Source organism: Aquarana catesbeiana, linkage group LG05, assembly GCF_042186555.1.
Source record: "Aquarana catesbeiana isolate 2022-GZ linkage group LG05, ASM4218655v1, whole genome shotgun sequence".
Taxonomy (NCBI): Eukaryota; Metazoa; Chordata; class Amphibia; order Anura; family Ranidae; genus Aquarana; species Aquarana catesbeiana.
The window spans coordinates 494,704,962-494,730,809 of NC_133328.1; the positions used below are offsets into that span (position 1 = coordinate 494,704,962).

The following is a 25,848-nucleotide window of genomic DNA, read 5'->3' on the forward strand; positions in this document are numbered from 1 at the left end:
CTGTCTCCACCCTCTGATGCTACCCCCTCTAATGCTGTGTTCCCACAACACATCTCAGATGCATGGCACCAAGCAGATAACACCCACCTCCCACAGTCCTGCCACTCTATCGGATTAGCATTGGCTACGTAGCATACACAGCTACTTACACAGTTTCCCCGTACTGGGCTTCTATGTTTAAACCAGTTAACGTTTGTTGATAATTTTTCTGCTCCCCAGATTACAGGTGTGCTATGCACACAAGAATGTACACTTATTTTTGTGCCCGTTCTTTTACCTACTCCCTTCCCCTCTTCCTTCTCCCCTCCTTAAAGGCTGGTACGACCCTTCTCCTCCATATGACCACTCACAACATATGGTCTGGCAAACCAAGTCTTTGAGGCCTAGTGGTTACTCCGAAGGTCAACTCTCTCACGTTGACAATAATAAACACATGACACATTTACACCCCTCATACATCACCATGCCACTTAAAACCCTATCCTTAAATGCTGATGTACTTTACAGTCCCTTTAAAAGATCTCTCATGTGGAAAGAGGTTCTTTCTGCCAAAAGCGATATAGTATGTATCCAAGAAACACATTTTACTGCCTCTAAACCACCAAAATACTCCCACTTTTTTTGCTAATGCCAACTCCAAATAAAAGGAGTTATGATAGCCATTCGCGACTTCATAAGCCAACCTCCTTAATATCTGGAATAAAAGTTGGGGACGCACACCACAAAATAGGACTTTACACAGATGATGTAACTCTCTTCCTCACGGACACTCTATGCTCATTACCTCCCCTTAGTCAACTACTCTCTCATTTTATAAATTGAATTGAATCACAAGTGCCACATGCTCCCCATCAATTTGGACCCGTCCACTGTTGCATCAGTTGCGCTGTTCTCGTGGGCTCCCTTATGGTCCATACAATATCTGGGAATTTAACTTCCCCTAGCTCTAAATTACTTAACAATAATACCAAGAACACTCCCAATCCTTCTCTACCATGCTAAAGCAATTGCAAATAGCTCAAATTCTCCCTATAAAATATTCCCAATACATCACCCACTGGGAGTCCCTCCAAAAGCTTGTGTACCAATAGTACCACGCCTCACAAAAATTAACTGCGATCTGCACCAATCAGTCTTCTCTATGTTGGAGGCAATTTTGCTCTACTAGATCATCCCTTCATATTTCGTGGCAATGCCCTGTTATTAAACACTTTTGGACTCAAGTTTTCCAGCTAATAGCAATGGTTACCAACATGGACATATCGAACGATCCCAAACTAGCTTTGTTGGTCTTAGGCATGGATCCATGGCCTTATAAATTTCATGCTCTACTCACTCATTTTTTCATAGCTGCGAGACTCTACTTTGCTCGCAACTGGAAAATCTCAAAAGCACAATTAAGGATGTGACAATCTCTCTAAAGGAACATGCCTGAATGAATACGCCTTTGCCAAGGCTCACTTGACACAAGAGAAATTCCTACACCAATGGCAACACTGGTTATCTCACCCCCCTCTGCACCTTACAACTTTGAAATCCTACAACAGTGATGGCGAACCTTTTTGAGCCCGAGTGCCCAAACCGCGACACAAAACCAAATTATTTCTTTCAAAGTGCCAACACGGAATTAAACCTACCAGCGGCTCTGTACTGAGGATGGGACTGATCATTCCCCTGAATGATCCCTAAGGGACTAAAGACATACTATTCTGCCAGATTCGCTCAGAATGCAGGGATCACGAGTGCGTTGTGCTCAGAATACACTGTGCAACATGCACTCACCTACCTGACCCATGCACTCGCCTACCGGACCCATACTTCCCGGACTACTCACATCCCCATCCCCCCCACACACAGTACAATGTAGACCGGAGGATCTATCCTCCTCCTTACATCTCCATGTCCTCATCGTCCAGCTCTCCCCGGGTAGTCCCTGCCATCCAGTCGCTGCTCGATATCCCTGCCGCTGGGAGGTCAGCTAGCAGCCACTGCACCTCTCCCATGGCCATGGATGATCTGCTCCGAGCACCGACCCTCCCCTTTCCCTCTGCTGTTCTACAGGCTATAACATTGGGACAGACTTAACCAAAGTCGTCCCGCAGCAGGGGGGAGCTGGAATAGAGTGCCTTCAGAGAGGAATGCCCAAATGCCTTACCAGAGGTGTACCAGAGGTGTAGGCGTCCGGGGGAGGCAATAAGCTGCAACACAGACCCTCAGGACAGTGGCGGAAGAACTTTACACCCCCCCCTAAACATCACACATGGGACAAGATGACTGGCTGCCCACCCCCGCCGACGTCACTTGCAAGGATTGCCTGGCTGGGGGATTCCCCTGGCGTGCCCACAGAGAGGGTTTGGTCTCCTAGCTGTGGCACGCATGCCATAGGTTCGCCATCACTGTCCTACAACAAAACCCATCAATCCATAATACTCCTGCTCAACCTACTTCCCATTTAATCCATGCTTTTCCCCATTTGAGCATTAACCTACCTTCATATTTCTTTATCATTGTACAGTACTGTTTTTATTTAATTATTTTCTGTACTACCTTGGCCTCGGTGTGTCACAATCAAATGTGAACACACAAATTTACCTTAAGTCTACGATTTAACCACGTACCCTATTATATCGTACCAGTCTCCCTTTTCCAGCCCTTCCCCTCTCTTACCCTTGCTACCCTTCTTTGCATGATGATCTATGTATTACGCAACTTGAAATACTGTTTGTTCACTTGATAAAACAATAAAGAAAGAATGAAACTAAAAATTATTGACATGACTTTTCAAATCACTTTATTTTAAAGCTTACAGTATATGAGATTTTAGTTATTGATTTTATATGTACAGTATTACAGGAATGTTTTTCTTGAACTGAAATAATGGCAACATTAGCTGCAGATCATGTGATAAAATAAGAAGTAAAGTCACATGCTCAGTGAAAAAATAAAGAAAGAAGATCCTTGTGATTTTCCTACCTATCAGGAACATAATAATTCCACAATCCACTGCTTACCACAGAGCTGGTTAGGGCTGCTAGGTAAACTGCTTAAAAAAATATGTTAAACAAATGATCTGTTCAGATTATTGTACAATTATTTGTATGTACATTGAAAAGTAAACATCCCTGTGACTGGTAATGGGAAGTATACATTAGTGTGTACAGAATTTTACACACCATTCTCAACCAGATTTTCATGGAAACATTTGATACCTCCAGAAGATGCTAGGGGTTTCCTGGGTAGTAGTTGATTGATCTCCTGCTGGTTGGTCTCAGTGGTGTGGGATCAGTGACAATCAATGAGGGATTCATTCTTTTAAGCACCAATGTAAGAGGGTGCGTCTTCCACTCACTACCACTGCGGAAACTTTCACTGACCACCACTGTATGCGGGAACGTTTAAATAGACCACCAATATAAAAAGGACACCATTTTTACCGTCTACATTTCACTTATGGCTAAATTTTTATAACTCCATGATAATTACTGAAAATGTACTGTATTGTTATATAGACAAGGGGTATTATAGAAATGATCTCCTTTGGGTGTTAAATAGTTTAAGTTACCCACATTTTTATTCCTTTTGTTTATTCGTATATCTATACCTAACTGACTTTGTGACTGAGATATAATTTCTAGCAGGAGTTCCCTGAGACCTGAAAATTATTTCAAGGGATTCGCCTTGGTAAAAAGGATGAGAAAGGCCGCTTTAAAACCCAACTACGGGCAAAAAATATGTTTTCCCATGCAGTATGGCTGTGCCTGCACCACACAGGTTAACTGCTCGTTTTGTCCAGGGTAGAGGAGAAAGCTGATCCTCTGCTCCACTGGCAAACAGCGATCCCCCACAATCCAGCGGTGGGCTGTTTCTGACAAACTCACATCCAGAGCAGGTCTATGGGCACGATGATATCCAGAACAGTCAACTGCACAAGATCGCAAGACTACTGGGGGTTTTGGGAGCCAGAGAGACTGATCTTGTGCGGGGAGAATTAGGTAAGTATATCTCTATTCTCCAATCGCAGTTAACCCATGCAGTGTGGGCACAGCCCCACTGCATGGGAACATTTTCTTTTTTCCCTGGAGTTGGACTTTAAAAAAACAAAAGTCCAGCCGGAGGTGCCTGAACGTACCTCCAGCAGTATTCCCTACTCCAAACATTTATGGGTAGTGTCAGAGCTTAGCTGGACTCACCCACCCACACTGTCCTGCTGACCCATCACTGACCAATAGGAATATGCTGGAGACAGGAAAAGTCAGGCAAGCTTCATCACTGGGTGCTTAGCCCCGATGCCTGAGATTCCCGTGTTTTGGTGCAGAAGGCACGGGAGCACTGTTCACGCCCACTGCTGGCAGCCTGTAAAACTCTATGCTGCAGCTGGATGTTGTAGACAGTATGTGCCCAGGGTCTTGTGCTCTGAGCATTTGTGCCTAGGTTTGGTATGCACAAATTTACAGCTCGGTGCACCATCCTTCTCTGTCCAGCCACAGCAGCTTTCAGTCTCTCATTTACAGGCTGCTGGCAGCAAAACCGGTTGATGCACCTGGGCCTTCCACCTGCACCAAAATCCTTGGATCTCATACATCGGGCTAAACTCCTGGAGTGTATGAAACCTTAGGAGGTACTGAAGCATATGCTATGAGAAAGGCTCGACATTTGAGTCAAGCACAAGGTACTGTACTGAAAGATGCTGCAGATACTTTATACCAGGCGGCAGTTTGTTGTTTTCTTAAAGGGACAGAGTTTCTTTAACTCTGAACATCAGTTAGTAACAGACCCTTAAAATGACTTTTGGACAAAATGTTGCTTGCGTGTATACAGTATGACAAAAACTATGCATCCAACACACTCAGCAAAGAGTGAGAACGTCTGACAACCAGTAGTGAATGTTGGCAATAAGTAAATGCTCCATCCCTGATACTTAATAAAGGTGGTGCCAGTGACAGCTTCAATGACACACTCTGTGTAAAGTTAGTACATATTTATATGCAGAGATTAAATAACATTCAGATATAAAGCATAATCCTACCAGATCTGAAGTTTTAATGGTGTGTCATCAATATTGATTGTTTTAGTCTTGAAATCAATTCCTAAAAAAAGATAAAAATGACATGAAGAATTTTTATTTGCTGTTTTATCTCAATATCTAGCCTCATTGATATGAAGGAAAGCAACAATCAGCAATCAACATAGCAGATCTTTTTACTTTCCACTGTCCACCTAATATTTTAACACATTGAGCACACAAAAAGTAAACATTCCGCAGGAAATCTTTTGGTAACATTTTGACTGAATGAAACGAAATCTTACATTCAGGCTACTTTCACAGAGAGGCGCTTTACAGGCGCTACATCGCTAAAAATAGCATAGCGTCTGTAAAGAGCCTCTCCTGTCTCTCCAGTGTGAAAGCCTTAGTGCTTTCACACTGAAGCGGTGCGCTTGCAGGATGGTTAAAAAAAAGTCCGCAAGCAGCATCTTTGCAGCGCTGTAGGTGCGGTGTATACACCGCTCCTAAAGAACCCCTGCCCATTGAAATCAATGGGGCAGTGCTGCAAAACCGCTGGCAAAGCACCCTTTTTCAGTCGCTAGTGGGGGTTAAAAGCTTTACCGCCGACGCCCACCTGCCCCAGTGTGAAAGTAGTCTCATTAGTTAAAGGATAACTCCAGTTTCATGGGGAAAAAATTAGGGAAAAAAATAAATAAAAAAAATGATATATATCTATCTCTCTCTATCTCTATCGCGAGTTGTGGCCCTAAGAGCGAGACAGATGTGGATCACAAAACACGCTTTTGGTCGTCTGGTAGGTAAGCCAAGAAACGGGGCCAAAAATAAGCAGGTAGGGAGGTATATCTTATTGGCTCTAACCTCATTGAGCAAGTTTGGAGAAGGCTAGAGCCATCTCCACTTGAGGGTTTGGAATATATCTGGCGGAGCAGGAGGACTTCCATGTGCCTAGCTTCTTGATCACATGGTCTGGTACTCTGCGCTGGGATGCAGCTGAGGCTGTGCCAATCCGGAAAGGAATGTCCAGAGTACCACCCAGGGTCTAGGCCAAGTTGAGCAGAAGGACCCTAACATGTTTAACCACTTACCAACCGGCCCATAGCCGAATGACGGCTGCAGGGCGGTTGGATAACTCTGGGAGGACGTACTATGACGTCCTCCCAGAATTCCCCTCTCGCGCGCCCCCTGGGGCGCGCACCCGAACACATCCGTGACCGCCGGGTCCAGAGGACCCGGCCCATCACGGATCCCGGTAAATGGCCGCTGATCGCGGCCGTTTACCATGTGATCGCGCCGTCAAATGACGGCGCGATCACATGTAAACAGACCGGCGTCATCTGATGACGCCGGTTCCTCTCCTCCCCTCCTGTGTACCGATCGGTACACTGTGGAGGAGAGGGAGATGGATGGATGGCTGCAGCGCTGTGGGCTGTATGTGTAGTGCCCACAGCGCTGCACAGAGACATCCAGCCATCCATCCATCCATGCTCAGCCATCCCTACTACTATGCAATGCTGTGCAATACTCTGCAATACCCCCACAATACTCTGCAATGCTGTGCAATACTCTGCAATACCCCCACAATACTCTGCAATGTTGTGCAATACTCTGCAATGCCCCCACAATACTCTGCAATGCTGTGCAATACTCTGCAATGCCCCCACAATACTCTGCAATGCTGTGCAATACTCTGCAATGCTGTGCAATACTCTGCAATACCCCTACAATACTCTGCAATGCTGTGCAATACTCTGCAATGCCCCCACAATACTCTGCAATGCTGTGCAATACTCTGCAATGCCCCCACAATACTCTGCAATGCCCCCACAATACTCTGCAATGCCCCCACAATACTCTGCAATGCCCCCACAATACTCTGCCATGCCCCCACAATACTCTGCCATGCCCCCACAATACTCTGCCATGCCCCCGCCATACTCTGCCATGCCCCCGCCATACTCTGCCATGCCCCCGCCATACTCTGCCATGCCCCCGCCATACTCTGCCATGCCCCCGCCATACTCCGCAATACCCCGCCATACTCCGCCATACCCCGCCATACTCTGCAATACCCCGCCATACTCCGCAATACTCCGCAATACCCCGCCATACCCTGCCATGCTGAGCCATGCTCGGCTGTACTCGGCCTCTGTATGTGGCCAGGCTGTGGAAGTCTCACACATGTGGTATCGCCGTACTCAGAAGGAGCAGGAGAATCTATTTTGGGGTGTCTTTTTTGGTATGTACATGTTATGTGGTAGAAATATTGTATAAATGGACAATTTTGTGTTAAAAAAAAAAAAAAGCGTTTTAACCACTTCCCGCCCGCCGGCCGTCATACAACGTCCTTGACTTTGTGCGGGGATATCTGAATGATGGTTGCAGCTACAGGCATCATTCAGATATCAGCTTTTTCAGCCGGCGATTCCCTACACCATGAGAACAATCATAGCAGCTGTTCCACTGCTTGATCGTTCTTACGGGAGGCGAGAGGGGATGTCCCCCCCTCCCGCGCTTCTACCGACTCACCGCTACGATCGAAGCCAGGATCGTTTTTTTTTTTTTTTTTTTTTATTTCAGGCTTCCCAGCCTAGAGGTGAGATGTGGGGTCTTATTGACCCCATATCTCACTGTAAAGAGGACCTGTCATGCCATATTCCTATTACAAGGATGTTTATATTCCTTGTAATAGGAATAAAAGTGGTCCAAAATTTTTTTTTTTGGAAAAAAGCATCAAACTAAAATAAATAAAAGTAAAATGAACAATAAAAAAAAAAAAAAAAATTTTAAAGCGCCCCTGTCCCTGTGTGCTCGCATGCAGAAGCGAACGCATACGTAAGTCCCGCCCACATATGAAAACGGTGTTCAAACCACACATGTGAGGTATCGCTGCGATCGGTAGAGCGAGAGCAATAATTTTGGCCCTAGACCTCCTCTGTAACTCAAAACATGTAACCAGTAAAAAATTTTAAAGCGTCGCCTATGGGGATTTTTGAGTAGCAAAGTTTGGCGCCATTCCACAAGCGCGTGCAATTTTGAAAGGTGACATGTTGGGTATCTATTTACTCGGCGTAACTTCATCTTTCACATTATGCAAAAACATTAGGCTAACTTTACTGTTTTGGTTTTTGTAAAGCACAAAACTGTTTTTTTAAAAAAAAAAACGCGTTAAAAAAATTGCTGCGCAAATACCGTGCGAGATAAAAAGTTGCAACGACCGCCATTGTATTCTCTAGGGTCTTTGCTAAAAAAACATATATAATGTTTTGGGGTTCTATGTAATTTTCTAGCTAATAAATGATGATTTTTACATGTAGGAGAGAAATGTCAGAATTGGCCTGGGTGCTCCAGAACGCCTGAAGGTGCTCCCCTGCATGTTGGGCCTCTGTATGTGGCCACGCTGTGTAAAAGTCTCACACATGTGGTATCACCATACTCGGGAGTAATAGCAGAATGTGTTTTGGGGTGTAATTTGTGGTATGCATATGCTGTGTGTGAGAAATAACCTGCTAATATGACAATTTTGTGGGAAAAAAAAAAGTAAAAAAAAAACCTTGATTTTGCAAAGAATTGTGGGAAAAAATTACAACTTCAAAAAACTCACCATGCATCTTTCTAAATACCTTGGAATGTCTTCTTTCCAAAAAGGGGTCATTTGGGGGGTATTTGTACTTTTCTGGAATGTTAGGGTCTCAAGAAATTAGATAGGCCGTCAGTACTTCAGGTGTGATCAATTTTCAGATATTCGCACCATAGCTTTTGGACTCTATAACTTTCACAAAGACCAAATAATATCCACCAATTTGGGTTCATTTTACCAAAGATATGTAGCGGTATAAATTTTGGCCAAAATATATGAAGAAAAATTACTAATTTGCAAAATATTATAACAGAAATGAAGAAAAATGTATTTTTTTACAGATTTTTCGGTCTTTTTTCTTTTACGGCGCAAAAAATAAAGAACCCAGCGGTGATTAAATACCACCAAAAGAAAGCTCCATTTGTGTGAAAAAAAGGACAAAAATGTCATTTAGATACAGTGTTGCATGACTGAGTAATTGTCATTCAAAATGTGAGAGCACCAAAAGCTGAAAATTGGTCTGGTTAGGAAGGGGGTTTAAGTGCCCAGTTGTCAAGTGGTTAATAAACTGACTGCCACTCACGGGGTTAACCGAGAAGGCAGTAAGGGGCTGGAGGTTGGCTGGTTGGGTAGGTGAGAGAGCAGACGGTCAAGGATCGTAACTGGGCACCAGGAGACTGTAAGATGAAGAACATAATTGTTTGGGAAGTGAGTCAGGAGGTGTCTGTACAGTATCTGACTACTAGTATTGCCAGAGGTGAACTCGCTAGGCCGTAGAAAGCCAGGCAGATGGCCACCTGCATGACTAGGCTGGGCAAGAGCCCAAAGGGGGAATATGAGAGGATTTCGGACATGCCCCTAAGATAGTGCTCGTGATGGGTAAGCGTTTGCCGTTGGTTGCGGGCTGCTGCTACTGAACACGGCGCAGGAGGGTTTTCACTGTATGGGCCTGAACAGATGTCTTTTTGTAAGGACAGCAAGTGCTGAACACCGGCTAGGTACAGCCTGATAGTATAATGAGCGAGAGTCAGCTGTGTGTGGCAATACAATATAAAGGCTAGGATGTGAGTGACGTCTGCTGTGGTTTTCAGGACAAGCGGCTAGGAACCAGCAATAGGCGTTCCAGGCTGTGTGACAAGCCTTTAAAGTGTTGTTAGTGTGCTAGACAGTGAGTGGTATCCAAGCCCGGTAGCGCTGGCAAGGTGTGACTACAATTCATTGTTAGTTGAGACCAAGGTGGGATAGGAGTGGATGATGCGTCGGCTCCGGGTTCCTGCTGGAAGAATGAGCCAAAAGTTGAGGCGAGACAGTGCATCTGCTGCGGCATTGCACTTGCCAGGGATATGTTCACTGTAAAATTGGTGGTGTAATGATGATTGCACCAGCCTGAGCAGGAAGGACATGATAGGGAGTGACTTGGATCTACCCTTATAAATGGATGTCAGCTATAGCCTGGACATCTGTGGTGAAGAGCGCTGTCTGACCTGTCCACGTGAGGCCCCAGACTTGGGCTGCTGCCACGGTGAGGTATAGCTAGAAACATTGACAAAGACCGAGCAAAACCAGGAATCAGGCAGATTTCTGGGGGCGAGGGTCTGGCAAACCAGCGATGGCCAAAAATTGCAGCAAAGCCTGTGGAGGCTGCAGCATCTGTGTCTACCTGCGGCGACTGAGCTGATACTGAGGGAATAAACACCAATATGCCGTTCTAGTTGGCGAGGAACTCGTCCTACATAGCTAAGACCACTATTGTTGCTGGGTCTAGCCTGATGACTTGGTCGGGGTGCTGCACTCTGGCGAGAAAGACCAAGAGCCATCAGATGAACGAGCACCCCTGAGGAATAATCCTCATAGTGAAATTGAGCATCCCTATCAAGGACTGCAGCTGTCTTTTAGTACACCCCTATGACCGGTTAAAATCGTGAATGACCGACCTAACATGGGCTAAGTTGTCAGAAAGCAGGCTAGCCTCCATAGCATGTGTATCCAGGACGATGCCTAAGAAAGTGATGGAGTGTTCCAAGACTTCCACTTTATGTTCGGCTATAGGCACACTGAGATTGCTGAAGACCACTGTTAGCTTGTCTAGATCCACCGGGGGTATGTCCGACCGTTCGATGAGCAGAAAACCATAGAGATAATAGATAACCCTGTGACATTGTGCCTGGTGTAACTGGGACCAGGTGAGGGACTGGGCGAAAATGCCAAACCGTCATGGGCTGTCTTTAGACCCAAAGGTCAGCTTGGTGAAAAAAAAAAAAAAGAATCCCTCCACTTCCTGCCGTGTCACCGCCAGAGGGATGGGCTTGGAGGCAGGAGCTTGAATGCGTCTGCGATATCCGCTTTGGATAGCCAGGCACCGATGCCTCTTAATGATGGCCTGGGTGGCCAGGTCGACTGATGCGTATTTGGGAGAAAATTTCTTGTAGGGGTCAGGGAATTCAGACTAGGCATACGTGAGAAATGAGGCGCAGACAAGTCGTCGACTATGAAGGGGCATCTTGTGGCTGCCTGAGAGCACTAATTTGTTGTTTGGGCGGAAGATTGGTAAATCGCACAGAGTGGGGAACGAAGCCCAGCAAAGTGGCGACAAAACAGTTGCGTGTCTGTGACGCTCCAGTCAGTACTGATCTGGAACTGGGCGAGTCTTGCCACTGCTTAGGCTGAGAACGATCGATGGTAGTCGTAGAAGCCAAAAGCACCATATTTGTAAGCAAGATGTAACACTGCATGAAGGTATAAGCCCAGCTCCTTCCTCCTGGTGGGGAAGGCTGAACAAAAGGACATCTCTGAACGTCCCGAAGTTCAGGGCGAACTGCGATGGCTGACAGCTTCCGACTGAGCCTGGGGTCATTCAACATGACAACCACTAAGACGTCCAGAAGGAGAAGCTGTCATCGGGACCAAGACCGGGTCAGGGAGGGTCAAGGGTGGGTAAACTTTCCAAAGTGTGACTCTGGTCTGGACGTCCGAAACTGTTGCAGTTAAGGAGGAGACCAAAGAATGCAGCTGGGAAATGGCCCCAGAGATAGATTGCTGGGATGCCTGCTGGGTGCTGGGTCCAGCTGCAGCTGGAGGCGGAAAGAGGAGCCAGAACAGCTCTGCCTTCCTGGTTGTAGCGGGAAGGGGAATATCCCTGCTTCTCAGCTCAGAAATGAGTTTGGGGAGGGACTGTACGCTGCTGCTCTGAGCCCGCGGAGGGTGACAGAGGGGCATGTGTTAAGTGCTCCCTGCCGGCCTGCGAGATGGCTCCAGCTAGGCAGGGGTGCTTATGTTAAGAGTCATAGCCATAGGATAGAGAGCGGAGTGGTAAAGAGAAAACTCGGAGAGGAGGAAAAAGGGGAGAACAGGAAAAGGAATGATAGGTGCAGACAGGACCTGACAGTGTTCTGTTGTGGCAGAACTATGTAGAGTGCGAACTTAGAAAACTCAGAAGAGTGCGAGGCGACCAAGGTGGGCCAGGAGGTGACTGGCCAGATAACCAATAGCTTGGGTGCCTGATTGTGGCAAGCACAAACCTGAAGACCAGAACCCCAGGGCGTGCTGGAGCTTGAAATTGAAGCCTGGTTCGGCCTACGTAGGAATGTTGCGGTCTGTAGTTGGTGACGTATGCTCGGCCTGCTAACACTTGCACTGCCAGCAAGCCTACTGTTAATCGACCTTGTCTGTGAGGTGAAGGGTAGCCCTTCGAGTGTCATGAATAGACATATGTGACAGAAACTAACGCTTGGAGAGTACATCCAATGATGTATGTGAAGTAACGTTATAGTGAAAGGGTGCTGCAGAATGATGTGATAGAGAATCTGTGAACTATGCACCTGACTGACGCTCTAGTAGTGAGGTCCTGGTTAGGATCGAACTCGGTCGACCGGAAACACCTGCAGTGGGGGTTCCATGAGTGCAACAAGACTCCTTAATCCTTCCTTTTTTTTTTTTTTTTTTTTTTTTTTTTTTTATCTGTTTGTCACCCTTGTATGGGGGAAATACGTCCAACCTGGTACAGAATGGAACCTGAACTCGACTGATCTGAGGGAGAAAGACAGAAGGAAAAGAATGAGTTGCTTGTATGAATGCCACTGGAGACAAGCGGCCGATTAAGTGCCACTAAAATGAAGTGTGGCTGTGTGAGTCCCACTGAGTGTGCTTACAGCGATAGCAAGGAGTTTTTATGCTGAAATGCATGTTTGCAGTGATTGCAAATGGGTAAATGCTGAGATGCATGTTTGCAGCGATTGCAAAATGGGCAACTGCTGAGATGCGTGTATTTGCAGCAATCACAAGGAGTTTATGCTGAGACGCATGTTTGTAGTGAATGCAATGGGTATATGCTGTTATGCGTGTTTTGGCAGCGATTGCAAGATGCATATTTTTTCAGCATTTGGAAGAAAGATAACCTACTGATAGGCAAAAAGAAAAGGATAGCAGAAATTGTACGTGTAGGAACTAACTGTGAAATGGCATATGTAACGATTCGTAGATTTTATGATAGGGACTGTCACGAATTGGTGTGCAGGATACTCGTGATGCGAACTGCTGTGCCGCAGATGCGACTAGGTTCAGTTTGAATTGTGATGCATGTAGCTGCCGACGTGATCCGAATTGGTGAGAAAATGATATGAATAATGAATCCTAGGGTATGGTACAAACTGCTACGAATCAGTGTGTGGGATGCGACTGATGTGCAGCGTTGTGCCTCCAAGGTGATTAGGCTTGAATCAGAGTGATGTGTGTGGCACGAAAGTGATAGATGACACAACAATGAAGTGTAGTATCGCGCACTGGAACCGACAAAGAGCAAGGGCGAGTGGTCAGCTTAAATACCCTCCTGGCCCCTCCCATAAATTCAGGCCACCATACTGGTCTTCTAAATATATATACACTACCGTTCAAAAGTTTGGGGTCACATTGAAATGTCCTTATTTTTGAAGGAAAAGCACTGTACTTTTAAATGAAGCTAACTTTAAACTAGTCCTAACTTTAAACAAATATACTCTATACATTGCTAATGTGGTAAATGACTATTCTAACTGCAAATGTCTAGTTTTTGGTGCAATATCTACATAGGTGTATAGAGGCCCATTTCCAGCAACTATCACTCCAGTGTTCTAATGGTACAATGTGTTTGCTCATTGGCTCAGAAGGCTAATTGATGATTAGCAAACCCTTGTGCAATCATGTTCACACATCTAAAAACAGTCTAGCTCCTTCCAGAAGCTACAAAACTGACCTTCCTGTGAGCAGATTGAGTTTCTGGAGCATCACATTTGTGGGGTCAATTAAACGCTCAAAATGGCCAGAAAAAGAGAACTTTCATCTGAAACTCGACAGTCTATTCTTGTTCTTAGAAATGAAGGCTATTCCATGCGAGAAATTGCAAAGAAATTGAAGATTTCCTACAACGGTGTGTACTACTCCCTTCAGAGGACAGCACAAACAGGCTCTAACCAGAGTAGAAAAAGAAGTGGGAGGCCGAGTTGCACAACTAAGCAAGAAGATAAGCACATTAGAGTCTCTAGTTTGAGAAACAGACGTCTCACAGGTCCCCAACTGGCATCTTCATTAAATAGTACCCGCAAAACACCAGTGTCAACATCTACAGTGAAGAGGCGGCTGCAGGATTTTGGGCTTCAGGGCAGAGTGGCAAAGAAAAAGCCATATCTGAGACTGGCCAATAAAAGAAAAAGATTAAGATGGGCAAAAGAACACAGACATTGGACAGAGGAAGACTGGAAAAAAGTGTTGTGGACGGATGCCAAAGGTGTGCAATGCTGTAATTGCTGCAAAAGGAGGATTCTTTGATGAAAGCAAAGTTTGATGTAAAAACAATGTTATTTCAAATACAAATCATTATTTCTAACCTTGTCTTGACTCTATTTTCTATTTATTTCACAACGTATGGTGGTGAATAAGTGTGACTTTTCATGGAAAACACAAAATTGTCTGGGTGACCCCAAACTTTTGAACGGTAGTGTATATATATATATATATATATATATATATATATATATATATATACACACACATACACACACACACACGTATACAGTATATAGCGTATACATTTGTAACACAATTCATATTGTAATTGAATGTTATTAAAAATTACCTTTCCTTTTCAATATGCAGCTTTATAAATTTTCTGTATATTGCAATGCAATATGGCTACCTGGAGGCTTTCTATATACAGATGGTGTACAGAACGCCCCTCAGAACTGTCATTTTTTGCTTGTGTGATTGGCTTATGGATTTTCCCAGAAGTCTACACTAAGATACAAGTCAGATTCTCGGCATCCCCTTTAAAAAAAATGTCATTTTGTTGATATCACCCAAAGGGAAATCATGCCTAAAGGGATGCAGGTCTTGCCAATTTCCTCATTAGAGCCCTGCAGGTGCAGCAGCAGATTGATAATTATAAAACCACTCCAATACATGTTCACTCTATGTTTTTTTTCTCAACAAAAGTGGAGTTACTCTTTAAACAAATATTTTTTGTTTTTACATACAGTTTCTGCTTTTCCATTTCCTGGTTGAGTGAGGGACTGTTGATGAAACCAGGGCCTCACTGATAATTCATGGGAAGGCTACAATACCAATGCCTTCTCCTCAGATGACATGCATTGTCACATGTTCCTGGAAGCAGACTCAGAGTTCCAGGAAGTGAAGTGATATGGATTCATCTGCCCTTAGTGAAAACGGCCATCTTGAGAAGACTGGGGAAGAAATAAAATGAACATAAAAAGCTGTTTGTAGATTGCCGTTACTAAACATTTCTAAAGGAGTCTTTATTGTAACTTTTAAGACAAGGGAAATGTTCTTCTTAACGTACAAGGTCACTTAAATAGACTGAGTGGGTAAGGTGACAGGGTCGATTAAAACTCCTATTCTATTCATCCCTATAGAAGATACAGTTTGCACTACTGAAAAGGAAACATGATCCAGCAGAAAGGAGTTAAATATTCACTACCTGTGAATAGAGCAGTAGAAGGCTATGTTATCAGCCAGCATTCCTGTATGAAAATATTGCATTGTGTGTTTGCCTCATGTGGTCTCTGTTAGAGATGTGCATGATGAAAAAAATTATTTTATTTTGTTTCGGGTTCATTCGTTAAATCAATCATTTTATTTCGTGATATTCCTTATGTTAGAATGATTCGTTTTTGGAATTCGTTTTGTATATTCGTTGTTCCGAAACAATTTGTATTTTTGCAAGTTATTTTGGAAGATTCGGATTCATTCCTTATGTTTACAGTGTGACTTTGCATTGCCACTTTGGCTTTGGCCAGTCATAACAATACAGAGCGTGACATATTTTTATTGAACTTACAAAACCCTCCGAAGTCACAAATGAATCAAAGCAATGAATATGGATGAATGTGTTGTTTTTGTTATAATTTATTACCAGTTTTTACGTTATGTAGTATTATTTATTACCAGTTTATTAATTTATTTTTTTGAAATTCGTTACTATTGTGATGCAAAGATTCGGATACATCCAAATCTCTGAATAACAAAAATTTTGTCCGAATTTTGATTCATAGCGAAACAAAATCGCACTTGTCTACTCTCTGTATGCATCCTTACAATGAAAGGATATTCTACATAATCTGTTGCATTTTTGGCTTTGCTTTGGAGCAACCTATTGGACTATGCCTAGTTGCTTTTAGACTTTAGATCAACTTTAAGGAAGTCTTGGGTGCAACATGTTTATCCTTAACTCAGACATCAAAGGCGGTACACATTTTGTAAGTTTTCCCAGGTGGAATGGGTCATGTTTGCCCCCAAAACCCAACTCAGATACTGAAAGCACACCTTTCTTTGGAATTACGCTTAACATAAAAATAAAACTAAATACACATCTTTAGCAGTCAAAAAACAAAGACTGCAGCTTATGGTAAACAAAATTCATGTAGTGGGCCCATGGCAGCCAAAACTTGGACCCTACAGCTAAAAGTATGTGGAAGCCCCTCCAAATGATTGCGTTCAGGTGCACAAATCTAGGACCATAAAGCCACGTTTTGACTTTTGAAAAGTTTTGAAGTTTGATAAACAATAATGAACTCAGGTATGTTTGAACCAGGATCTGAATTTGTGTGTGTGAGTCTGCCAGGAAGCTGTCACCTATATTAGGCTAATCATTGTCAGCCAGGGAACTCTCCACCCTGCCTGCAGCCACATGTATATACTCCCTAATGTACACTATATGTATGGCTGTAAGTCAGAGAATAACCGGCTGCAGATGATTGACCCAGTATAGGTCACAGCTTCCTGGCAGGCTAACACATGTGGATTTGGATCATGGTTTAAACACGCCCAAGGTCATCGCTATTGATAAGATCAATGTTAAGGAACTTGAGTGACTTGTACAGAGGCATGACCTTAACCCCTTGAACAGCTTTGCGTTGAACTGGAATGCTAATTGTGCGCCAGGCCTTTTCTTCCAACAGCACTACCTGACGTTACCATTGCTCTTTTGGTTGAATGGGTACAAATTTCCTCAAGGCTGAGAAGCTTCTCAGATAAGTAGGCACTGATAGAGCCACAAGGAGTGGGAGGGCAAATCCATTTTAATGCCCATAGTTTTGAAATGAGATGTCCAACAAGGTGTTATAGGTTTCCACATTTGGTCTTATAATATATCGCTAAAGTATATGGAGCAGGTTGTACTGCAGACACTCTGCCCCCAGTGGACCTGTTTCCACGTATCAGACATTTTTTAGAAGGTGTTTTGATATGTCTCTTAATGCATATCATCAGAGCAGGTGCCATGTTTGTTTAGCCAGGTCCCAGGCATCCAGAAGCCTAATGGTGACCTCCAGAGCTAGGGACAGCTGACATGCTTCTGTGTAGAGTGGGTGACGAGGCATGGTGGGTGTAATGCAAGGTAGATTCATGGGCACCAGACACTTCTTGAATGCAAAGAGATTTATTGTCTCTTGAACAGAACTGTGGGTGAGAGTGTTTAGGGCCAGGACACCCTTTAATAGTTGCAATGTTAATTAGCAGTCTCTGAGACTTCTATAGGTGGACAGCCATGCAGGGAAAGGTACCCAGCCGGACAGCACATCTGCATGTGTAGACACGCTGTCTCCTATGGCAATGATCTTGAACAGTTTCTAACAAAGGTTACAATTAACTCTTTACTCCACAATCTCCTATTGTAGATCTTCACTCAACTGAGCTCCCAGTCTCTCTCACTAGACTTGCTGATCCACTGCCACTGGATCTCCTGAGCTCTTCCAATCTTCTCTCTCTCAGTATCTTCCTCAAACGTCACCCCTGCTTCCCTGCTGGGTCCCTAGGTTGGCATCCAAGATACTCCTCGAGCGTCACCCCACTGGCCTGCTCGGTCCCTGTCTTGACACACATGGCTGCTCTGCAAGTGTCACCTCCGCTGGCTGGGTCCTTGGCTTGACAACCGCTGAAGTTTCCCAATTCTTCACCGTCCCCGGTTGGCGTGAATACTGCTCTGGTACTTGCTTCAGCTACTCACAGTGATCCCTGGTAATAAGGGGGATGGTCCCTTAGTGGCGACAGCTTCCCCTCTACCTCCGACCACGACAGGTTCTCTGGCCGGCAGAACCGTCACTTCTGGTTGGACTGCAAGCCGCAATCCCAACCCTACGTTGCTCTCTTGCTTCTGGATAGGCCCACAGACAGCCTAGCAGCCAGATGTCCCTGGGATAGGCCTCAGGCTCTGGCCTAGCAGCCCGGGGCAGCACAACACTGTTGAGAAGTTGTCCAGGTGGCACAGAACCCGGATCACCTGACCTCACCCAAATAAATAGGCTCTACCAGCAGGCCAAGGGATCGAAGAAGATTCCTGCCCATTGGCTGAGATACCCCATCTATTCCTAATCTGTCCTTGCAATGTCTTTGTCTTATCTAATGTCACCAGATACCCGGCCATCTAGTGACAGAAGAGAGAAGTGCAGCAATTCCAGAATAAGAGTGGAATCAATTGATCTCCTATCAATTGGCCAAGGCGACTACACCTGGCAGGTAAATTTACTAGCAGCCCTGCCTAAATATCAGGGTGCTACATTTGCAAATGTCAACAGCCTTTGCGCCCAAACTGCAGCCTGGGGACAGCGTACGGCTTTTTTGGCACTTTTTTGTGCAGCCCTCAGGGCCCTCGCAGACACTATTCTGTGACACTAATGTGTTTTCCTATTGCCCTATAGCGGTGATTTCTAGCATTCTTATGTATGTGTCTCCAGTCAAAGACTTTCTCCTAAAGCATGTCCCCAGTCCCCAACAACCCCAATAATCTGCAGTCTCTGACCATTTCTTGTATCCTGACCGCAGTCTCTTACCATCTCCTGTATTATGTCCGCAATCTCTGACCATTTATTATATCTTGCTCATAGTCTTTGACTATATTCTGTTGGTGTTTGCTGTCTCTGACACCAAATAGTCATTGAATTTTATGTGCAGTTGAGGGCTGTACTTGAGGCCCCCCATATTAAGAAAGTTGACCACCACTGGTCTGCAGCCTACAACTGCAGATCTATCTGCCCATCTATCTATCTATCCATAATTCCATATATTGTACTGCATAACCTGCGGTTCCTATAGGATGTAAGCTATGCCAGAGGCAGAATAAACCACTATAGTACGGTTTGAAGTCTGCACTGATATATATAATTTAATGAGAAAGACACGGGAGTCACATTGGGGTTTTATTTTAGTAAACGACATTTGTCTGTTAAAGTCACTGAGGTCAAGATAGGTGAAGATGAGGGAGTGTGTCACCAATTCCACTCAAATCAGCTGAAGTGGAAATACCACATCTCCAGGACAGTCTGGAATTTTATTGAACTTCAGCTGCAACAGGGAAGTCCTCACTCTGGTATGTTTTACTATGTAAAGTTTATTTGCATTACTACAGTTACACCTATACCATAGAAAAATGCAATGATGCTCAGATTATCACAGTCTCTGCATATTTATAGTAAAAACCTGTTTTACTGCCTTTATTTAAAGTGTAGCCCTAGGAAATTTTAGCTCTGGACAGAGTAGGTCAGAAATAGAACAGCTGTCAGGAGATTGTACCGTGAATGAAGGCAAATAGAAATATTGTGAAACTGAAAACATAAAGCTACATGTCCACTGGCCACCCCTTAACGTAACTCTTGGCAGCAAAAAATGCTAGACGCGGCAAAAAACAGTACTGCATTTTCGCCATGTTTTTGCTGTGCTTAGTGCTTGGAATGTATTTATTTCATTGGCCAGAGTACTTGCCATTGACATGAATAAATGCCCAAGCGCTAAACCTGGTTAGCGATTAGGTGCATTTACATGCCTTTTTGCCGCATTTTGCATTTTTTGGCAAAAAGGTTCCTCTCCTGAACACGATTCTTTTGCATTCAAGAGAGAGAAATTTAACTGTCCCTAGAGTCTGCTGCTCTTAAACTCTGATAAAAACCTATGTGTACATGGACGCATAGGCTTTTATTGAGTTGAGTTCAGGGGCATTGGCAAAAAAACGTTAAAAACTCCTAAACTCAAGTTTATGAGCAGCAGTGTACATTAGGCCTTAAGCCGCGTACACACGAGCGGAATGTCCGACAGAAAAAGTCAGATGGAAGCTTTTCATCGTCTATTCCGATTGTGTGTATGCCTCATTGGACTTTTTTTTTTTTCGAAAATTCTGACAGACCTAGAAATGGAACATGTTCTAAATATTTCCGACGGAACCAATTCCTATCGGGTAAACCGCTCGTCTGTATGCTGTTCCGACGGACCAAAAACGACGCATGCTCTGAAGAAAGTACGAGACGGAAGCTATTGGCTACTGGCTATTGAACTTCCTTTTTCTAGTCTAGTAGTATACATTGTATACTTTTAACTTTTTGGTCAGTGCAGAGTGCCACTCATATTTTTGTACATGCCTAAAATATCAATGGCCTATATAATACTGTAAATAACAAGTGTGTGTGGTTTTTATTTACTGAATTGACTGAAAAAGCACAAATATCACATGCGATAATCATTAGTATATTGACCCTGGTGTCGCCAATGAAAACTTCCTCTCAGTTTAGGTCCTGATGACAACATTGTTACACTTGTTAGCACAGTTTGCTTATTATCTAATTATAATTTTAGACCGGACACATCCCATAATTATAAAATAGGCATGGCTCTAGGTCTGTAGTTGCTGTAAATACATGTGCAGAAAGTGCAAGAGGTTAGAGTACAACTGTACCTTTTTGATTAGGGATGGTCCGAACACCCCCCGGTTCGGTTCGCACCAGAACACCTCGAACAGGCAAAAAGTTCTAGCAAACATGCGAACCCTATTAAAGTCTATGTGACACGAAATGAAAAATCAAAAGTGCTCATTTTAAAGGTTTATATGCAAGTTATTGCCATAAAAAGTGTATGTGGACCCGGGTACTGCCCTTGGGGACATGCATCAATGCAAAAACAATAAAAATGAAATTTAGTCTGCCTGTAAACTGTAAAGTGGTGCATATGTGCGATGTGTAGAACATGCAGCAGCAGTAATGACATTTCTAAAGGAAAAAATGTCATAATGTCATTTAAATTTGCTTGCGGCTGTAATGTATTGCCGGCTCCCAGCAATATAGATGAAAAATCAATGAAAAAAAAGGCGTGGGATCGCCCCCCTGTCCATACCAGGCTAATGCCCACACCAAAATTGGTGTGGAGTCCCCACCAAAATCCATACTAGACCCTTATCCGAGCATGCAGCCTGGCAGGTCAGGATGGGGGGTCGAGCAAGCGCCTGAACCATACAAGGCCACATGCCCTCAACATGGAGAGGGTGCTTTGGGGTGCACCCCAAAGTACCTTGTCCCCATCTTAATGGAGACAAGGGCCTCTTCCCGACAACCTTGTCCGGTGGTTGTCCGTCTGGGGGCTTATCGGAATCTGGAAGCCCCATTTAACAGGTGGGCCCCCAGATCCCGGCCCCCACATGTGAATGGGTATCGGGCACATTGTACCCCTGCCTATTCACCAAAAAAGTGTCAGAAAGTAAAACTCACAAGAGACAATTTTAGACAAATGCTTTATATATAAAAAAAAAAAAAAATGTCCTGCGATGTACATCCACCGTCAATCACGCCGCCCGATGGACCTGAAGGCCTCCCAGTGACTGCTGTCTTTTCGGTTTGACAGCTGTTATATAGGCAAGGGCGGGGCCACCCGCTGACGTAACCGCGTGACCCTGCCGCCTCTGACAGCACATGACATCAGAAGGGGTGGAGTCACTCGGTACATCATTGGATGGCCCCGCACCTGCCTATATAACAGCTGTCAAAGCCAAGAGACAGCAGTCCCTGGGAGGCCTCCCATCGAGGCAGAGCTTTTTAAATTTTTTCTATTTTCGGGTCCGTCAGGCAGCGTGATTGAAGATGGATGTACATCGTGGGACACTTTTTTTCCTTTTTTAATAAAGGAATTGTCAAAAGCTGTCTCTCTCTGTGTTTTTTACTTTGACACTTTTTGATGAAAGGGTTGGGGTACAATGTACCCAATACCCATTCAGATAGGGGGGCAGGATCTGGGGGCCCCTTGTTAAAGGGGGCTTCCAGATTCCGATAAGCCCCCACCCGCAGACCCCGACTACCTCTGACCGGGGTTGAAGCCCTTGTCCCCAACATGTTGAGGGCAAGCGGCCCCTCCCTTTTCTGGCCTGCCAGGCTGCATGCTCGGATAAGGGATTGGTATGGATTTTGGGGGGGAGGCCAAGCCAATTTTTTAAAAAAAGTGTGGGAACTGTGGGCAGCTTCGTTGTATTAGCATAGCAACTTACAAGGTTTCACAAGTTCACATTCTTTGCAAAATAGCTCAACCTCTGTCAGATTGTATGGAGAGCATCTGGGAACAGCAATTTTCAAATGTCGAATGGATCTATGTCTGGACCATGTGTGGTGGAAAACTAACAGAGTAGGTAAATATAACATGTTTATTTATTTAAACAAGACTTTACAATCACATCTACTATTTTTTTATGCTGATTTTAATAAGATTTGGGACACTGAGCCATATGTGAAAAGTAGGCTTGATGCTAGAGTTCAAGCTGTATTAGAACCAAAAACAAACATTTATTATATTGCAGCTTACCAATTCTTGGATGTGGTGGCTGCATTCATTTTCTTTTTTAGGCTTTCTTTCCTTTATTTTCACCTGCTGATTTGACCAGTAATCTCTTGTTTTTCAACAGAACAAGCTGTTCTGCAGATATAGCGGTTAGAGCCAAACGACAGGGGTGCTTACAATGATCATTTTTTATTTATTTACGTAAAACCTTCAACCCAATAGGAAAAAACTATTTGCTGTATCTGCCTAAAAACCACGCGCATGAGTTTGGCATCAATTTTTTTGTGTACCTTAATCTGCTAGCAGTGCTGGGACAAGGTCATTCAACCAGGGTAAAAATGCCAAACTGAGACCCCCCCCCCCCCCTCCCCGGTTTATTATGAATGAGTTAGTGTCTTTTCAAGACATAATTAAAACATTATAAATTAAATTAGGTTTACCGTATATACTCGTGTATAAGTCAAATTTTTCAGCCCCTTTTTTGGGCTGAAAGTGCCCCCTTCGACTTATACACGAGTCACCGCCGTCTGCCTACAGACGGCGGCCAGCGTGTGATACAATCTACTCGGCAGCGGCTCTCAGTTCAAAAGCCGCGCCTCCTTGTCTGTGATAGGCAGTCAGTGTACAGCCTATCACGTGCATTCTCTCATCCTCGTCCGTGGCTGACCGCTGACTGCTGGGATCGGTGCAGAGTGGCGCACGGAGGATGCACAGGACACAGGTAGGATGCACACACACAACCACACAGATACACAGACACATGCACACAGGTACATATACACATGACAGATACACAGGACACAGGTACATGCACATATACACAGGACACAGGTACATGACACAGGTACATGACACAGGTACATATACACATGACACATATGCACAGGACACAGGGAGGTATACAGCTGCAGATGGGCATTGTTGACCCTCTTTTTCCACTTACAGTAGCTGTGCATTTCTCACCCTCGTCTTATACTCGGGTCAATACGTTTTCCCCATTTTTTTGTGGTAAATTAGGGTCTCGACTTATACTCGGAACGACTTATACTCGAGTATATACGGTATTTAATACAAAACAGAATTCACACACATTTTAACAGTGTTTATTTTAGGACCTCCAAAGCCCCCAAATTTCTTTTAATCCTGTTCTACTTGTGTGGATGCATAATATGTTGTAAAATGTCATTCCTTCTGTATTTTTTACTTTAAGGCAAGATGAAAAGAAAGCGAGAGTAAAAATTGCCTCATCGTTGCAGTAATAGTAACCCAAGTGTTGATGCAATAATAACCCCCAGCATGGGTGCCAGTTTCCGCAATTACAAACCCCATCATTGGTGCTAATTTCCACAATAAATAGTGCCCAGCACTTGTGCCAATTTCACCAATGATAACCCCCAGCATTGGCACCAGTTTCTGCAATAATAACTCCCAGCATTCGCACCAGTTTCTGCAATAATAACCCCCAATATTGGTGCCAGTTGATGCAATAACCCCCAGCATGGGTGTCAGTTTTCACAATTACAACCCCCATCATTGGTGCTAATTTCCATAATAAATAGTGCCCAGCACTTGTGCCCATTTCAGAAATGATAACCCCCAGCATTGGCACCAGTTTCTGCAATAATAACCCCCAGCATTGGCACCAGTTTCTGCAATAACCCCCAGCATTGGCACCAGTTTCTGCAATAATAACCCCCCAGCATTGGCGCCAGTTTCTGCAATTACAAACCCCATCATTGATGCTAATGTTCACAATTAATAACACCCAGCACTTGTGCCAGTTTCCGTAATAACCCATGGGTACACTGCGTTGCACCTACACTGTGGCCAAATCGTAGCACGGCAGTGTGGAACAGCCCTAAGAATATCACACCTCCCAACATTTTGAGATGGGAATGAGGGACACCTACTTGCAAATGTATGTAGGCATAGGAACACGCCACCTGCCACACACCCTTAAAGGAGAATTAAACCAAAAAAAAAAAATGTAATCCACAAGGACTTTTTTGTCACTCCTATTCTTTTATATTGGCTTTTAACATCTACAAATGCAGCAATTTCGAATTTAGATGAAAGGTTTAGCACTGGGAAACACTTTTTGAAAGATAAAAAGTGCATTTTATATACAAATACATGGATCAGACCAAAATGAGGGACAAATGAAGAGGAAAGAGAGACAGAGGGACATTGCTCCAAATCAGGGACAGTCCCTCAAAATCAGGGACAGTTGGGAGCTATGGGATATCATTTAGTGTCACTTTTAACAAGCATTCAAAGTGCTGAAAAAGGTGGATTTTGTTTGAGCAGGTTGCCATTATTGATCATATGTGGCCATTTCCAGGATCCTATGGAGGCACAAAAACTGAGACTATTCAGGAACAAATCAGGAACAGACTACATCTACATGAGAAGCATACTGTATCTACAAAACCGTGCAATGTAAATGCACTACTCACCTATAGTGGAGATATAGGATGGGATGATGTTTTCTGTGTACCTGGTCATAATACAGGTCTTCCCCACATTGGAGTCCCCAGTCATCACCAGTTTAAGGACCAGTTTGTCGGAAGGTGTCCCTGTCATTCTGATCTGTCACTTCTGTTCTGCCTGAGTACTGGGAGTGATTACTAGAAAGAGAAGTATGAGCTGCACACTTATACACAGTCTCTTCCGCATTACACAAGGCTCTTCCTGATGTGTGGAGCTGAACACAGGATGCCCAAACTCTCCCTGCCAGCAGAACATCCCCTGATCTCCATTAAATGATCTGCTTCCTTCCTATAATAGAATGCACTGGGCTCTGCACTGCTGGAGGGTCACTGACTATTGCACAACTCCTCTGGCCTCACCCACTTCTGGTAGAACTAGTCTCTCCACTGACAGCTCACAGAGCCACAATAGTCTGATCACTGCTCCACTCATAGAAGGTCACTGCTTGCTACAGCTGCTCACTGACTTCTTGTCTTTATTTAGCATTGGTTAACCCCTTCATGCCTGAGGCTGCATTCACATCTGAGCGGAGCAGAAAAAGGGGCAGAAATGTCTGTTTTTGCCCGCATTTCCAGCAAACACATAAAAGTATGAATGTGAGTTAGGGACCTTAGATTGTAAGACCCTTAAAGTGGTATTAAACCACTGGAAAAAAAAAAAATAACCTGCAAGACAATGGCGTAATGTGCAAGTGTGCATTGCAAACTAG

General features: G+C 44.2%; 1 protein-coding gene across 2 annotated transcripts in view; it reads right to left on the reverse strand.

Moving 5' to 3' along the window:
- The window catches only part of LOC141145142 (ras-related protein Rab-10-like), an 81,219-nt gene extending 55,724 nt beyond the window's left edge, over positions 1-25,495 (reverse strand). For both annotated transcript variants that reach the window (XM_073631529.1, XM_073631528.1), the window contains exons 1-2: positions 25,106-25,495; positions 5,027-5,087 (exon numbers count right to left, since the gene is read on the reverse strand). In XM_073631529.1, coding sequence (XP_073487630.1) covers positions 5,027-5,087; positions 25,106-25,232 — 188 coding nt within the window. In that variant the 5' untranslated portion in view covers positions 25,233-25,495. The remainder of the gene's footprint in view (positions 1-5,026; positions 5,088-25,105) is intronic.
- Positions 25,496-25,848: the final 353 nt, after the last annotated feature.